General features: G+C 31.5%; 2 protein-coding genes across 2 annotated transcripts; one reads left to right on the top strand and one right to left on the bottom strand.

Moving 5' to 3' along the window:
- Positions 1 to 1,808: 1,808 nt before the first annotated feature.
- On the bottom strand, positions 1,809 to 3,998 carry LOC148210657 (protein FAR-RED ELONGATED HYPOCOTYL 3-like). The gene is made up of 2 exons (XM_088124749.1): positions 3,043 to 3,998; positions 1,809 to 2,076 (listed from the first exon to the last, which is right to left on the bottom strand). Exons 1-2 carry the CDS (start codon positions 3,996 to 3,998, stop codon positions 1,809 to 1,811), a joined length of 1,224 nt encoding a protein of 407 aa, XP_087980875.1.
- Positions 3,999 to 10,176: 6,178 nt separating this feature from the next.
- Positions 10,177 to 13,365, top strand: LOC111017495 (tryptophan N-monooxygenase CYP79A68-like). The gene is made up of 3 exons (XM_088125849.1): positions 10,177 to 10,853; positions 11,204 to 11,540; positions 12,661 to 13,365. The coding sequence occupies exons 1-3, from the start codon at positions 10,192 to 10,194 to the stop codon at positions 13,288 to 13,290; spliced, it is 1,629 nt and encodes a 542-aa protein (XP_087981975.1). The 5' UTR covers positions 10,177 to 10,191; the 3' UTR covers positions 13,291 to 13,365.
- The last annotated feature ends 2,674 nt before the right edge of the window (positions 13,366 to 16,039 follow it).

Here is a 16,039-nt window from a genome sequence, read left to right as displayed (position 1 = left end):
AAATTCCTTCCGCCGATTGATTCACCTCAATGCCAAGATAATATGACATAAGGCCAATGTCTGTCATCTCAAATTCTTGGATCATTGCCTTCTTAAATTCGTCAAACATGTTTGCACAATTTCTTGTAAAAATCAAGTCATCAACATATAGACAAACCAACAAAATATCTCCATGATCGTTAATCTTTGTATAAAGAAAATGTTCATGTGGGCATCTTAAATACCCATTGTCATGGAAATATTTGTCAATTCTGCTATTCCACATCCTTGGAGCCTGTTTCAACCCATACAATGTCTTCTTCAACTTTAGAACTTTATCCTCTTGTTCTTTCACCACATAACCAAGAGGTTGTTCTAAATATACTTCTTCTTCTAAGATATCTATTCAGAAATACCGATTTGACATCCATCTGAAAAATCTTCCATCTATTTTGAGCCACAAGTGCAATCATCAATCTTATGGTCTCCAAGCGAGCAACAGGAGCAAATACTTCATCGTAATCAACTCCTTTTCTCTGAGAGTAGCCTTTCGCAACTAATCTCGCTTTATTCTTCCTCTCGACAATACCATTTTGCTGTGGAGTCCACGGAACTGTCATAGGCCGACGAATTCCATTTTCTGCACAAAAATCTTTGAATTCATTCTAAGTTAATTCTCCTCTCCTATCAGATCTCAAGGCTTTTATATAAAGACCACTTTCTTTTTCAACAAGAGCTTTGAATCTCTTGAACATGCCAAATACTTCAGATTTCTTCTTGACAAAATAAACCCAAGTTTTTCGACTGAAATCATCAATGAATAATAAGAAATAATTATTCTTACCGAAAGAACTTGGCTTGATAGGTCCACAAAGATCAGTGTCAACAAGCTCTAACGGTCTCTTTGCTCTCGAAGAAGATTGTTGTGGAAAACTCTTTCTTGATTGTTTGCCAAGTAGACATCCTTCACAAAGTTGATCTGGATGCTTGACATATGGCAATCCTTTCACCATGCCCTTCCTGGCTAATAATCTCAAGCCATCAAAGTTCAAATGCCCAAGTCTTAAGTGCCATATCCAGGATGAATCTTTCAAACACGACTTCAAACATTTTGCAACATCAGTTTGAATGTTTAATGGAAACATTCTATGCTTCGTCATTTGGACTTTAGCAATCATATTGTCATAATGATCCCATATTGAAATACTATAATCTTTCATTAAAATATTGTAGTCTTTCTCTAAGAGTTGTCCCAAATTCAAAATATTGTTCTTCATATTTGGCACATAATAGACATTAGAGATAAACTCATGCTTCCCATTCTTCGAATTGATCAAAATCTTACATTTTCCCTTTACAGGAATTTTTGTAGCATCACCAAATATGATATTGCCACCAACAGATTCATCCAATTCCAAAAACATGGATTTACTTCCGCACATGTGGTTGCTTGCACCACTATCAAGATACCACGAACTGTTCTCACATGTTTCTTCATCTCTGCATGCTAAAAGCAATGATGGCTCACTGCTTTTAACATCTTCTTTATGGTAATTGACATTTTCTTCTACTTTATTTCTGCACTCCCATGAATAATGACCAAATTTATGACAATTATAACATTCAACTCGGCTTTTGTCATATCTTCTGTCATCATTTGACTTTCCTCCATATGACCTCGAATAATTTTGTCTATCACGACCTCTTGACGAACTGGAGTTGAAATTACTCCCATCAAAGTTTCTTTGACCAAAGTTTCCTCGACCACGACCTCTGAAGTCACCACATCCACGACTTTTACCACGACCATGACCTCGATAACCTCTTTCTTAGCTATCTTCTTTATCTTTCAACTGCAACTTTGATTGAAATATTTGTTCAGTTGTCTGTTTGCTCTTCTTGAAAAGCTTCTCTTCATGGGCTTGCAAAGTACCCATAAGTTGATCAATGGACACTGTACTCAAATCCTTTGATTCTTCAATTGCTACAATGATGAAATTAAATTTTTCATCCAATGAGCGAAGTATCTTTTCAACTACTTGCTCATCATTTATTGTCTCACCATACCTCTTCATTTCATATACCACGGCTAGCAACCTTGAAGTGTAATATAAAATTGATTCAGACTCCTTCATATGTAATGCTTCATAATCACCTCTCAATTTTTGAAGTCGGACCTTCTTGACCTGATCAACTCCTTTATAAGTATTCTCCAAAATTTGTCATGCTTGCATTGCGGTGGTTGCTCCAGAAATCTTCTAAAAAATTGTATCATCAATGGCTTGATGAATAATGGTGAGAGCCTTTTAGTCTTTCTTTTTGGTATTTTGCAAAGTCTCTCATTGAGCTTGATTCAAAACCACATCCTCTACTGGTTCTTCATAGCTTCTATCAACAACCTCCTATGCATTTTGTGAACCAAGTAAAGCCTTCATACGAATACACCAACTGCTGTAATTTTCTTTGGTAAGACGAGGCACTTGGAATGGAACCAAATTGTTGTTTGCCATTTGCAAAAAAACAACTCTTTTCCAACTCAAGCTCTAATACCACTTTGTTGGAAGTGTGTGATGGACACTTGCTAATTTAGAATCAACAAGACTCGTTTGAGAATAAGCAATTTTACTTGTATTGAAAATTTGAGAATAAACTCAACGTCTGATTCAGTAGTTCTAAGTGGCTGGCGGCACGTTTTTCTATTGTGTCCCATGTTGCCACATCGACCACATTTGTGGACTTGGCGAGTCTCCCCAGCGGACGGTATTCGTACAGTTTGGCGTCGGCCAACACGTTTTACAAGTTTGGGTGGCTACACTTTGAACTCCACAAAGTCCTCAGGTAAAATCTATTCGTCTACATCGCCGGGGGGTACATAGGTTCGGCATATGTGGTAATCAGAGTTTGTAGACTATATGCAGGTGAGCATAGTGTATACATGTTCACGTTCCGAAGGGTTGCCGTTGCAATAGCATGGGAGCAAGGGAACTGGAAGTAGTCAAACTGTTTACATCTACAGGTCCTTGTATTTAAATTCACACGCACCCTTTTCAGTCTATCGCTCACCTCCAACTCGTGATGGTCAATGGATGTGATGGAGTGTGTTCGAGCCAGGTTCTCTGCAGTATGCATCCTTGTCTCACGATAGTCAATAAGGTAGTTTCGCGACTAGATGCATATGTTCGCCTCTCGTAAAACCACCGCTGCAACAGCGCTCGAACATGTTCAAGAAGTGCTGTTACTGGCAATGCACATGCGTGTACAAGGACTGCATTCATAGACTCCGCAACGTTGGATGTCATTTGGTCGTACCTCAATCCCAGTTGAAATGTGCGTGTCCATTTATCAAAACCGATTCCTTCCAAGTACCTTTGGACCTCTGGAAATCCTGCAAGTTGGGAGAAATAGTACCTAAACTCTGACTTCCGGAATGCCTTTGCTCCTAGGATGAAATTTTCTTGAATAGCATCATTCTTGAACTTGTCCTTCAAGTTTGTGGACAAGTGTTGCATGCAGATTCTGTGGGATGCGTTTGGAAAAACCACCCTAATGGATTTTGTAATGGTCACATTCCGGTCAGATACAAATAATAACCCATCAACCTCTCCAATGCAATGTTTCACCATTTGTAGAAACCAAGTCCATGATTGATCACTCTCCTGATCTATAATTCCGAACGCGAGAGGATATATTTGGTTGTTACCATCAACAGAAGAAGCAATAAGGATAACACCTCTATATTTACTCTTCAGATGTGCACCATCTATCACTAAAACTGGGCGGATACAACTGGAGAACACTCTAATACAGCAACCTAGGGCCATGAAGGCATACTTGAAATACTTATCATCCTCCAGCTCCATTTCAAAAATAGTTCCTACATTGACAGCCTTCAAGGCTTCTCCATACTTGCGTAGTAGAGTATAGTACTCTTTTCGTGATCCCATAAGTAGATTCAATGCCACTTCTTTTGCCCGCCATGCCTTTTCATATCTAATGTTAACCCCATAAGTCTTTCGCATGTTGCTAATAATGTCCTTCGGCCTGTATTGACGGCTTACATCTTCTAAATTGGAATTCAATAACTTACCGACCACCCAACTCCCAGCTTGTCATGGTCATGGTTCAGTACCTCACGTCTGCAGTTGTGGACAACGGTAAACTTCGAAATGATGAATGAGTCACCACCACAGATGATCTTTGCATGCAAACCTCATTTGCAACCTTCGTCCATACATCCGATGGTGTATAATTTCTTCGTGGATTTTTTTACCTTGAATTCAAATTTAAGCTTCATAGTGGTTATCATGTGTAGTTTTATTAATTAATCACTTGTATTATAATTAGTTCAAAGATATTGTACTTGTTACAGACATGAGTTCAGCTAACCAATTAAGACATTGCCCCCTTATAATGGGAGGTTGAAATCCCTCACTCTCTGTAATCCTGTATAAAAATAAACAAAAATTGTGCTGCTTGTCAAAAATCCATGATTTTGCAAAACCCAAGTAACTGAGATTTAAAATATGAAATAATGTGTCATATAAAAAGAGATGATACGACTACTTCAAATTTGACTTGAGATGATGTTTAAAAAATGTAACCAACGGATTTTTTGTCTCTATAAAAATACGTATACCTTCACATTGTCTATAGCCCAAAATCAATATTTAGTTAGAGTGTTATGTCACATTTTGGATCATATACCAACGTAATTATCTCGTCGTCATCTCAAAAAAATTTCTCAAACCTAATTCTATTCATCCTAGTGGTTGAAAATGATTTTAGATATAACTATGACAAACAATGTTTCTGACTTCTCATAACGTCTCAATACTCTAAACAACACACTTAAAGTTATTTTTTAGTTTCACTTTGTTTAGTTCAATAATTCTGAGAGTGGGAATCCAATCATCGACCCTTACAATCGAAATATGTTCCTTACCCATTTGAGCTTCGGATTGACTAATGTTTTTGTTGTTACATTGATAGAGCTTTAATTCATCACTAAATTAACGATGTATAGTTATTGAATTTAAAATAATATTTTCATGGTTAATAATATTTTGATTATCAAAGTTAAATAATCTTTCCATGCCTTATAGATTAATTTAATTCTATTTAAAATTCAAAATTTTGGAGGGTACATAATCATTAAAATAAGAATTGTGAGGGTTTAATTCCGAAGAAATTTAAGTTTTGGGAGTAATTTTACCACTTTTTTTCTTTTGAACTATCACTATTGGACTTATAATGACAAATTCTTAACTAATAATGATGTCATAAGTAGTTTAGGGGAAATTTCTCAAATTAAATACTCAAATGCATTCAAAACATCTTTAATAGGTCAAAACGAACATAGTTCAACGATAATTAATATATATGTCCAATCGAGAGGTTGTAAGTTCGAATCCCCTCACTTGTACTAAAAAAACATCTTTATGGTTATTGTTGTAATTTCTCCCATAGAAACGACGAAATAGTTATAAAGTTGAATTTTATTTTCCTAAATCAACTAAAACTCAAATGCAGTGCAAAATACACTAAAAAATGTTGCAGTTATGCTATCTTTAAAAAAATAAACAATTTGTGACATTTTTAAAAGTACATATTTATTTTTTATTAAAAAGATAAAGAAAAGAAAGAAAGATAAGAGATTTTATTGTTTTTTTTTACTATCTTTTATTATATATATATATATATATATATATATATTTTTTTTTTTAAGTTTAAAAAGATGGAATCTTCAACTTTAAGAATAGGTGTTATTCATGGAGCATAGTAAGAGAATTCTATCCATTTAAAAAATGTGCAAAATATATATATAGTGTCATTGTGGGGTAAATTCAAAAAACGAAGACCAAAAAAGTTGAGACAAAAAAGGCAGTTTCATTTTCGTTGCTCCACCACCAAAGAGTACTTGTCGCTTAAAAATAATGCAACTTTGCACATAAGATTTATTAAGATTTTATAATTGCTATCTACTAATAACGATTGGAATATCTTCTCAAAATAGTAATAATAATAATAAATAAATAAATAAATAAATAATAGCGATTAGAATAATTCCATGAATAAGACTTGTTAAATATATATATATATATATATAAAAGTATTTAATTGTGTTTATTAAACCACACGTATTTAGTTGTCCCATTTGACCTTTCTAAATGTAATAAAAGTTGAAAAACATGCTTAAAAAATTGTAAACAAATTTATTTAAATTTGAACTTACCACATAATTAATTGTACCATTTTGGCTTATTAATTTCCAAAAAGTCATTATTAATTGGAGCCTAGCTTGGGGAAGCTAGATTTTGTGGCATGTTAGATATTTATTTAGCTAGGATTTTGATTTGATTTTATTTTTTATACCCGTGAGTGTTTGTATGCTTGATTAGTTTCATCTTTTTTCTTTTCTACCTTCTTCAAATTTATATACTTTCATATTATCTTTAAATATGACAACTTAAGAATGTAAATGATTTTTTTTTTTTGAGAAATTACACTAATTTTATGTATTTTAAAAAATATGACAACTTCTCATTTTCTGTTAAAATATACAATAAAATGGACCATTCTTGAGTTTAAATTTTATTTGGACTATACTATTTTTTATAAAATTTTAAACTTTATGCTCCATTTTAAATAAAAAATTTGAAAATTGTGCATATTTTCAGGAAATCAAGCCACCAAAACATGAGATTAAAGATAGAGATGTCCAGCTTAATAGATAAAGTATTTATTATATCATCTCTAAAGTTGTTGGCTTTGATTCCATAATTATTGAAGTTAAAATATATATATAGAAAACTTAGACGTAAATAACATTGTTGTAGGGTAAGGTACTTGATAAAATAACTTACATCGATACAAAATTAGCAAGTTCAATTAAACAAGGAACTACATTTTCTAATAAAGACTTAAATGTTACAACAAAGTATTGAAGGTAAAAAAATAGATTTATTTTTTTTTTCTAAAGTAACACTTCATTAAAACAATGTTCTAAAAAAAAAAAGAAAAAAAAACACTTCATTAAAACAACGCTAAGGGGCACAAGGGCTACAAGAGTAAACAGAAAAAAAAAAGTAATTTGCAATAGTACAATCCATCCATTTAAAACAATGTGAAAAAAAAATATTCTACACTAAAATAATCAATGAACGTGATGAACTTGTACTAAAAAAAACACAATTAATTTACAAAAAACAAAAATAATGAACGTAGGTTGTAATTAGAAAATAAAAATAAAAATAGTAAGGGCTAGTCCATTTTGGTAACATTCTGTCTCTTATTTCTTGTTCCTATTTGATCTTGTTAGTCGTTTCTTCTTTTTCAATAAATAAAATCAGAACTATGTTTCTAATGGTTCCTTGTTTCTTTGAGTTTTTATATATATAAAAATTGAAAAGATAATTGTTTCTTATATCTTGTTCTCTAAAATTTTTAATAAAAAAAATTATATAAAAATAAATTTTAAATTAAATAATATATTTTATATTTACATTTAGTTTTTAATATTTATCATGCATTTACATAGTTCAAAAAGTCGAGCGACACGTCGACAGTTTTTAATATATTTGATTGGAAAGTTAGATTGATTATTGATTTGAAAATGTGTTTGAAAAATTTGTAAATTCAATTTTGAAAATAGGTAAAAAGTAAAAAGTAAATAATAATAATAATAATAATAATTTGGGTGAATTAGAGATGTGTTTGGAAGTTGTTTAGATTTGATTGGAAAATGTGTTTGAAACATTTGTAAATTCAATTTTGAAAATAGGTAAAAAGTAAAAAGTAAAAAAATAATAATAATTTGGGTGAATTAGAGATGTGTTTGGAAGTTGTTTAGATTTTATTCGAAAGTAAGTTGCTTTGATCATTGATTTGAAAATGTATTTGAAAAATTTGTAAATTCAAATTTGAAAAGAGAAGTAGGTAAAAAGTTAAAAGGTATATGAGTTAATTATAATTTAGAAATGTGTTTGGAAACCAATCCGTAATTATCTCATTTCCAAAAATGAATCCTATTATAAAATACCCTAAAAAAGCAGTAAAAAATTTATCATTAAAGTTTACTTTACATATTTAAAAAATTTCCATAAATCTTCATTAAAAGAAAAAAATCTTTTAGGATATTTCCATCGACGTTGACATTTTCATAAGTAAAATGGTCATATTCTTATATTTAATGGTTAAAGGTGATCAATTATAAACTAATTAAGCTACAATTCAAAGTTTTATTTGCTAATTCAAAAAATTTCCATCAATTTCTACAATTTTCATTATTTTTTCTAAAATATCAGTCGACATCGACATGTCCGTAAAATCAGGACCTCGACATTTCTATCAACGACATTTTGAACACTATACATTTATAAGTCAAGAACAATAAAATAATATTTTATTTATATTTTGAAAAAAGAAAAAACTAGAAAGGAAAAACAGAAACAAGAAACTTTTCTAAAACGAAAAACAAGAGTCATCAAATACTTAAATTTTAAAACGTTCAACAAACGTTTCTAAACAAAACCCTTCGTTCATTTGCTGAACACATAAGAAATGGTCAAGTAATGGACAAATTATTCCAGGAGGCTACTACAATATATATGGTAACAGAAAATTAATTAAAAATTACAAATTAGATGTTTCCAAGAACCCAAAGGTTTAAAGATTGCTATAATGACCAATGCAGTCGTTTCCGAGTTGCATGTGCAAAATGACATGTCTATATGTCCAAATATATCAATGGATTAAAGCCACATGGAACGTAATTTTCACCAAACGATGACTCTTTGCGTATGTATGGATATAGAGACAATGTGCATATCCAGATGTAGGGACATAAAGGATAAAGGACAGCCGCCTCCTCGATAGTAAAAAAAAAAGTGTCCAAATATGTCAACAAAATAACACTTCGATGAAAAGTCACTTTTTATTAATAAATTTTAACATATTTTTATATAGAGAAAGGATTCAATTGAGAATTTTCATTATATTTGGGATAATATTGAAAATTTTGAAAGATTATGAATGGAGAAAAATCTAAAAGAGTAGGTACCATTTGATATGTTTAGTCTTTTTTTTTTTCTCTTTTTAAAAACTAAAACAATTATTAAGTAAAAGTGTAAAAGTGTATTTTTTTTTTTATTTTAAGATGAACAATTATATATGTATGTATATATATATCAAATGGCAGGAGAGAAGGCTAATTATTAAAAAAATGTGCAAAATACTAGTGAGATACAAAAGGAACAATTTATTGAACCCAAAAACAAAAAGAAAGGAACAGATTTGAATTAATAATGTGGGGTAGTGTGACCAATAAAGGTATAAAACAGCAACAAAAACGTGAATATATAAACAAAAAATTATGTTGATTTTCATAGCTCAACCCTAACTTTTTCTGTGGCTGAAGATGAGATCTAATCTTTTCAACATTCAGGTTATACCAAATGATGATTTCTAGAATTGCTATCTTATATCCAATCACTTTAATATATATATATATATATATATATATATCTAATCACTAATAATTGGTTTTTTTTTAAAAAAAGAAATCACTAATAACTTTCAACCATATAAAAATTTTTATTTAAAAAATGTTGATCCCACGAGATATTTCTTAAAAAATTAAAAAAGTATAACAAATAAACATTTCACTTTTAAATGAATTAAAAACTATTAATGTTTTAGGTCAATATTAATATTATTTTTTATGTATTAAAAGAATGTTGATTTTATCTTTTTTTTTCTCTTTACAATATTACGAAAATATCGATTCACTATTCATATCGATGTTGACCTCCTGTACATATAAAAATACCAAAAATTTAATACCCAATGGTAGGTAGATTTTACAAAAAAAAAAATATATATATATATAATATAAAATATAAAAAAAATAAAAATTGTTTCCATCAAAGGTAGCTTGAACAAAGAAAAAAAAAGGAAAATACTCGGGGATTAAAATTTAAACTTTTTTAGAGGGTGACTTTTTGGTCAAATCTCTTGATAAGATCAAATATTTGTTTGAGTTTGTTAGACTTTATGATCTCAAAATCAAGTGCCAATATAAGAGGCATAATCCCTTTTATCTTTTTCAATGTAGTATCCAAAACATACTATATATGCAAGCTCTACGCTTCGGCAGCTTTCATTCATTCATCTGATACAAAGATAGAAAGAGATAGAAAGAGGGAGTGAAGAGCCATGGAAGCTTTCTTAATCATTTGGCAATTATCTTATCAAAACTCCCCAACAGGCGCCATAAACAAAACCTTCACTGTCTTCCTTTTCATGGCTTTCATTTCTGCCATTTTTTCTCAATGTTACCGTAAAAGAAAACACTCTGTACTCCAACTCCCACCAGGCCCAAAACCATGGCCTCTCGTGGGCTGCCTCCCATCAATGTTGGCAACGAAATCACCAAAATACAAATGGATTCATGCAGTGATGAAGCAATTCGACACTGAAATCGCATGCATTCGTCTCGGAAATACCTACGTAATCCCAGTGACTTCTCCAGAGCTGGCTGTTGAATTTCTCAAGAAACATGACTCTGTCTTTGCATCACGTTCCACCGTCTCTAACACTGTCAATGTGTTAACTCGTGGACTTCTCACCACAGCTTTTTCACCATTGGGACACCAATGGAAGAAGATGAGAAGAATACTCGCATCCGAAATATTCTGTCCATCGACTCTTCATCAAATGCTTGGTCACAGAACCAACGAGGCCGATACTCTTCTACGTTATATTTTCAGCCTCACTACTACTAACACCAACAATGAAGGCGGTGCAGTGGTTAATGTGGGAAGCGTAACGCAACATTATTGTGGTAACATTATCAGAAGAATGCTATTCAACAGAAGGTAGTCTTGGAAATTATTTTTAAAAAGCCACAACTGTTGGATATGAATGTTAAGGATCCCATTTTAAAAAGAGAGTAGACTTAACAATAGTTTATAATAGATATGAACTATTCATCTCATTGTCAATTGGTTTTGTGATGAAAACTTGTGAATATTAATAATATAAAGATAAGACTATTTGAATGATCAACCACGAAGTAATCTGTACTATCTCGAGAGATAATTGTTCGCAATACCTTTAGAATCATGGAGGGAACGAAATTGTCTTAAAGAAACAATGCTACTATTGGATTTCGACTAATCAAATTCTTATTTCCTTATAATTTTCTTTGTATTTTTTGCTCGTACAGGTACTATGGCAAAGGGAGGGAAGATGGAGGGCCAAGTTTTGAAGAAGAAGAGCATAATCAAGCGTTGCTAACAATTCTAAGGCATGTTAATGCATTTTCTATATCAGATTTCATGCCTTGTTTGAAGCCATTTGATTTGGATGGACATGAGAAGATCATGAAAAGAGCTTTGAAAGCCCTTTGGAAGTATGATGAACCAATTATAAATGAGAGGGTGCAACAATGGAAAGATGGGAAAAGGGAAGGCGCAGAGGACATTCTTGATATCCTCATTTCAATTAAAGATGGAAATGGAAAATCGTTGCTGACAATTGAGGAGATCAAGGCTCAAATCACAGTAAGCATTCCTAAACTTTATATGGAACCACATGTACGTACACGTAAATTACTGATAACATTCAAATTGAGTGTAGTATATATGACATTTGGTGCATGTATAATTACTTGGTTAATGTTAAGAACAATGGTACCCCAAGTATCTCGAGTATCTCCACAATGGTATTATATTGTCCGCTTTGGGTATAACCGTCACGGCTTTGCTTTTGATTTTCACCCAAAAGGCCTCACACCCTTTCCTATTTCCTTTATGTTTTCCCTTTGCAAACAGCCCCTCTAAACTTGTATCATCCCTTTTTTCTGAAAGTGATTCAAATTCTTTAGTTTTTAGAGCTGAAATAATAGCTTCTGTTGATTTTGATTCCCTTCCATATTTGAGAGTTGTCTTTACTTCTTTATAAGCTTCTGCTAACTGAGTTTAATAGAATTACTGCCTCATTTTCAGCACCTGTTTTTTCTTCAAGATTATTGAAGTCTGCTGATATCTTCTTGAACTCATCAAGATTGTCGCTCAAAGACTTAGCAGTGTCCATTTTAAATGTGAAGAATTTTTCTCTAAAGTATACTTTGTTCATTTCAATTCCTTAACTTTCAAAACATTCCTTTTGGTCTTTATACTTTGAAATATTGACCATTTTTCTCCATATTTAAAATATTTTAACACAAATTTTATATATAATGAAACCCTTTTGATACATTATTTTTTTGCTAGATTTCAAGGAACTTAGTGAGTAAAGACTCATGCAAAAATAGTCCCATAGAGGATGATGTAGTGACAAAAGACCTAGGATGTTGTGGTATCACCCACGACGAGGTCTTGTATTTGGGTCCTATACGCTGGCACAGTGTTGCTCAACCCAACCAACGAACCTCAAAATTGTCACGTTAAAATCGTAATCATTAAAAGAAATGATATAAATTGAGAATGAAGAGATAAAAACGATCCCTTTATAAAAGTACAAAAACAAAAATAGTATTTAAATCGAGCTAATTACTAATATATACCTGAGGTAGAAGTAGTTGATGACATTACTTATATTGCTAATTCATAATGTGAATCTTTCCAACGTTACTAATATTATTAATATCTAATGTGAATCTTTCCCACCACAATATTATAGGAGCTACAAATTGCAACAATAGACAATCCTTCGAATGCAGTGGAGTGGACAATGGCAGAATTACTCAATCAACCAAAGATTCTCCAAAAAGCAATTGAAGAATTGGACAGAGTAGTCGGAAGAGGCAGACTTGTTCAAGAGTCTGACATCCCAAAACTCAAGTATCTCACGGCTTCTGTTAGAGAATCCTTTCGACTTCATCCATTTTCACCTTTCAATATTCCTCATGTCTCAAACGCTGACATCATTGTGGCCGGTTACTTTATCCCGAAAGGTAGTGAAGTCATTCTGAGTCGGTCGGGACTCGGTCGAAATCCGAGGATTTGGGAGGATCCGATGCGTTTCGATCCAGAACGTCATCTCAAGGATGGGACAGTTGCGTTGGGATTGTCAGAACCAAGTCTAAGATTCATTAGCTTCACCCGAGGAAGAAGAGGTTGTGTGGGTAGCTCATTGGGCACAAACATAACCATGACGCTACTTGGTAGGTTGCTGCAAGGGTTTTCATGGAGCTTACCATTTGGAACAACAAAGATAGAATTCTCTGAGGCCGATGAACTCTCCCTCCCGAAGCCATTACACTTGCATGCAAAGCCACGCCTGCCTCATATTATGTACCCAACTTCTTGATCATGAAAACATAAACTAGCTAAAATAATGAGTGTGCAACATAAAAATATGGTAGGTTTTCTCTTGCTTGCTACATATGCCTGTGTTTATATATACTCTCGCAGTCTCACTTGCTTATTTGTTTATATAGATTTATAAATGTTGTGTGAGTAATATTTTTCAATAAATAAATTAGGGGTGAACATCATGGGTTGGTTGGTGATATCGAAAAAAACCGTTCCATTTTGATTGGTCGATTTTGTGGTCAATTTTTTTGTGAAGGTCATAGGAAGAAATGCCATTGAAATGAGAGAAGGGGAGAAAGAAAGGAGAAAAAACCAACTTGTATTTTAGGGGAAAAAAGGAAAGTCTAGATTGTATCAACTCTTAAGTTATAAGTTTTAAGTTGCCCTTTCTATCTGGCTAATTATAAATATATGTATATATATCTTTGAATTTTGTCATTTGTTTGAAAAATAGCTCCGTCATTTCAAAACTTCAAGTGTTCCTTGACTTCATAAACACATGCATATTCAAGCATCGGGTTAATATTTAGAACTAAAAGTTGATGTGGCAAAATCTAGAATGATGTGATAAATTAATCTCAAAACTTCCGTAGAACAATTAGTTGTCATTACAATCAATTTAGTAAAAATTTTTAATGAGTAGAAATAATGTGATACCTACAATGAACTACGTTAAAGGCCAAAACGAGCATAGCTCAGCAGTAATTGATATATGTCTTCAATAAAAAAGGTTGTGAGTTTGATCCCCCAATCTCAAATGTTGTACGAAAAATTAAAAAAAAAAGAAACTTATTCATTCAATATATTGACAAATATTTACTTCAAAAAGGTAATTTTTTTAAAGTTTATAAAAATTAAGAGTAATATTAAAACTTTAAAAAAGATAGAGGTATTTTTGAAATAAGGGCAAATTTTAGGGTTTTTTTTTATTCTAAGATGAACCATGGCAAGAGAGATCTGAAAACATGGATAGATATCAAAAATGTTTTTAATGGATAGATATCTGCCATTTTCTCTAAAAAAATGTTCAAAATACTAATCTTTTTTTTTTAAGTACCAAAATACTAATAAAATACAAATACAAAGAACAATTTAATGAATCCAAAAACATAAACAAAGGATAAACATGAACTAATAAAATCTGAGGGCATAAATGTGACCCTAAGGTGATTTGTTGTGACAACCAAAGCCTCCAAGTTTCTACCATTATGTGACATTATTCACTTTTAGACATAAGCTCTCATTATTAGCGACATGAACTCCGATACCATTTATTAGAGACAAAGTCTCCTCTCTACAAATCTCTATAATAGTTATATTGTGCATCTTGAATGTAAGCATTCGTGACTTACTTTTGATTTAACCCAAAAGGAGGATCATACCAATGGAGATGTTGTTGTCTTTCACTTTTTTAGGTAGGGCCGGGCACCATTGTACCATTTATAATGACGTTCGACCCTACCTAAAAAAGGAGCTCGAAAATAAAAAAACGAAAATATGTTCATTCTCATGGCACCATCACTAAAGTTGTGCCTGAAATAGAATCTTTCGTAGAGCCATATTGTTTCAAATCAACTACACAATTGGTATCTTATATCCCATCAGGTATCCCTTCAAATATCACTAATAATTGAACTAAAAAAACCCCACAAATAATTCCCATGCATACAACTTGTGAACCCAATATTTCAAATATAATAATAATAATAATAATAATAACAACAACAACAACTACCCCACCATAAAAGGTGTGGTAATTGAGCCGGCTTAAGCAAGACGATTCTAAGACTCCGTTTTAGGAACACTTCATATTTTTCATATAATATATAATATTGATATTTATTTAATTTAGTTTTTAATTATGAATTAAATTTAAAATATAAAATAATATACTTATTACTTTTCATAATTCTTTTTTGTAATATTGAAAATACCAACTACTTAAAAAAATCCACAATTAATACGTTCATAAATTTCTCTCAATTTTGATTGGCTACCTTTCAAATTTGTTAACCTTAATCTTTTTTATTCATATTCCTTACAAATTTTCTTAAAAATATCAACCTACTCAAAATTCTCTAAAGTTTAAATGGGGAGAATCAGAGACCTTCCATATTTATTTATTTATTTATTTCACAATCAAATCTTTTCAACTTCTCTAAAAGAATTCATAAATATATTAGTTAGGTTTCACTAAGTTTAAGTTAAAATTTCCCCTCCCTCTATGAGTACTCTCCTCCTCCTCCCTCACCCTCAATCTCTCTCAAATCTCAAATTTTCATCTTCATCTTCTATGGTCTCACGAGATTATCTATTGTTAGAGTAGAAATCGAAGCTTCTTATTTCCTCAACTCAACCTAGTGGCTTCAAAGTTTCAGGTTTTCGTTTAATTCTTTTAATTTTTTTACGTTTTTCATTCAAATTCTTTTACTTTTTTTATTATTTTAATAAATGATTTCATATGGTTGATTGCTCAAAACTGAATATCTAAGATTTGTTTAAATTTAAAAATTAGAATATCAATATATAAAATATGAATCTGAATATGAAAAATTTAAAGAAGAGTAGAAAAACTGATTGAATATGCTCTCGATAAATTTGATAAATTTGTTATTTGAAGTAAAAGTAATAAAGATATTGAAATAATAGAATAAATGACAGGTATAGACAAATAAGAGATGAAAAACATTAGATGATAATATGGCGGCTGAAAATGAAGTATCTAATAATGGAAAAAAAAAAAC

This window comes from Momordica charantia, assembly GCF_013281855.1.
Source record: "Momordica charantia cultivar OHB3-1 chromosome 6 unlocalized genomic scaffold, Mcharantia_2.0 BLBB01000006.1, whole genome shotgun sequence".
Lineage (NCBI taxonomy): Eukaryota > Viridiplantae > Streptophyta > Magnoliopsida > Cucurbitales > Cucurbitaceae > Momordica > Momordica charantia.
The sequence above is the reverse complement of the archived record's forward strand: the minus strand, read 5'-3'. Positions and strand labels throughout refer to the sequence as shown.

Bases quoted from the DNA above. Each gene is read 5' to 3' on its own strand.
- LOC111017495 (XM_088125849.1), top strand. From the start codon at position 10,192: ATGGAAGCTTTCTTAATCATTTGGCAATTATCTTATCAAAACTCCCCA. The intron at 10,854-11,203 runs GTAGTCTTGGAA...TTGCTCGTACAG, and splicing joins AGAATGCTATTCAACAGAAG to GTACTATGGCAAAGGGAGGG. The intron at 11,541-12,660 runs GTAAGCATTCCT...ACAATATTATAG, and splicing joins AGATCAAGGCTCAAATCACA to GAGCTACAAATTGCAACAAT.
- LOC148210657 (XM_088124749.1), bottom strand. From the start codon at position 3,998: ATGCGAAAGACTTATGGGGTTAACATTAGATATGAAAAGGCATGGCGG. The intron at 2,077-3,042 runs GTGAGCGATAGA...TTACACTTCAAG, and splicing joins TTGACCATCACGAGTTGGAG to GTTGCTAGCCGTGGTATATG.